The sequence below is a fragment of the Octopus bimaculoides genome, chromosome 1, assembly GCF_001194135.2.
Source record: "Octopus bimaculoides isolate UCB-OBI-ISO-001 chromosome 1, ASM119413v2, whole genome shotgun sequence".
NCBI classification, from domain to species: domain Eukaryota; kingdom Metazoa; phylum Mollusca; class Cephalopoda; order Octopoda; family Octopodidae; genus Octopus; species Octopus bimaculoides.
Genome location: NC_068981.1, coordinates 87,436,538 through 87,438,186, shown reverse-complemented (window position 1 = coordinate 87,438,186; position 1,649 = coordinate 87,436,538). Strand labels below are relative to the sequence as shown.

The window sequence follows — 1,649 nt, the reverse complement described above, 5'->3', positions numbered from 1 at the left end:
TATCAAGTAAATGAGACGCATCTTTGCCTCCACTGATTCACTTGCAAAGTGTTGAGTAAAATTATTTCGTTGCAGACCTCCTTTGGGTCTTTTTATTATCACTGCGACACACACATAGTCCCCAGTTGGTAACATTGATTTCAAGGCCCTCCTAGATGAGAGACTGGCATTCCACTTAATGTCTATGTTCCATGCTGGCATGGATTGGAGAGTTATTAAGGTAGAAATATGGTATCGTAGCTACTAACAGTTGAGGGTTGCGTAGTCTAGACGGCGTTTTTAGATTTCATTATTCTCTTTAACCCGGGCAAAGCCGGGTATTTCTGCTTGTAGTGTAATAAAGTTCAGTGTACTTATCAAATACACAGACTATCTAATATGATTTAGATAAATTTTGATGAATTACTAGTGATTTAGTTATTTTGTTTTTCTATTTTACAGTTTGAGAAAATAATATTCATGTACAACTGATGGCCTTATGAACAACCAACATAATATGAGATAATTAGTTTACTGTGATAAAAGACTTGAAGTGCTGCCTTGAAAAATTAACTGCATTTTCCTGAGGGCTAGTCAAAGGACTTAACTGAATGTTTTTTTGCTTTCTTTGATGTTCATGTTACATTTTGTTGAATTCGTTTGAACCCCCTCATAAGTTGATATTTGAATACATGCAAATAGTGAGGATAAAAAAAAAGGCCATTTACTTCTTCTTCATGTAGACATGTGTTGGTACTTTTATTGTTGATACCAATTTTGCTACTACCAGGAAGTGCCATCATAATATACTGTGCAACACAAAACAGTTACACAGTGGTTCTTCATGATTTGCCTTAAAACAAAGGTGTCATTTGACAACACTCATTCAGAAATTTATCACCTGTCATTAAATAGAAAAGTGGACTTCTCAAGCCTGAATTTTAAACTTCTACCATTTTTATCTTTTAATCTATAAAACAAAAAAAAAAATAATAATAATTACAATACTGTGTAACACGATTTTGTCCTTGGGTAGCAACTGTTATTTCCTATTTGCTTACCCTTTGGAAGTATGAAAAATGGCTAGTATTTCTTCCAAATTTAGCTTTTGTTACATTTGTTCAAACCCAAAAGAATCCCTCTCAATACATGACTATGATGCTCTCTCACTTCTCCTGCTCATGATCAGAGACGTACATATTATCAGCCACTAAAAGACATGCTCAAGTGGTTATGGTCAAGCAAATCTGGTATTGAGGAGAATATTTGCTATAACGATATCTTTATTTCAGCAACTTGGTGCTGAATCTGTCTTAAATGTAATGGAAAATAGGTTAATTTCAACACATTGATGTCTGAGTCACAAATGCAAAATCTGAAGGGAATAGTAGTCTTTTCCTTTGATTTCTAGATAGAAGCAAATAGGAAATAACACTGATCAAAGACGAAAAAAAAAAAAAAAGAAAAAAAATTTGTTACCCAGTGTTATTTTGACAAACTGTTCTGTGTATCTAATTCTGATATTAGAAACCACTCTATGGGAGTCTAGTTCAGGTAAAATTGTATACTTAGATACGTAGATTCACACTTGTAAATAGTTACTTTGAAACATGATATATATTTAATAAAACTTTTATTTAATGTAACTTTTGTTTTGCTTTTTCTTCTTC

At 32.7% G+C, this 1,649-nt stretch overlaps 1 protein-coding gene across 1 annotated transcript in view; it reads left to right on the top strand.

Moving 5' to 3' along the window:
- LOC106876324 (cell division cycle-associated protein 7) overlaps nt 1–1,625 on the top strand; it is a 44,757-nt gene extending 43,132 nt beyond the window's left edge. The window contains exon 10 of the mRNA XM_014924824.2: nt 442–1,625. Within this exon, the coding sequence (XP_014780310.1) occupies nt 442–454 (13 nt within the window). The 3' untranslated portion in view covers nt 455–1,625. The remainder of the gene's footprint in view (nt 1–441) is intronic.
- The last annotated feature ends 24 nt before the right edge of the window (nt 1,626–1,649 follow it).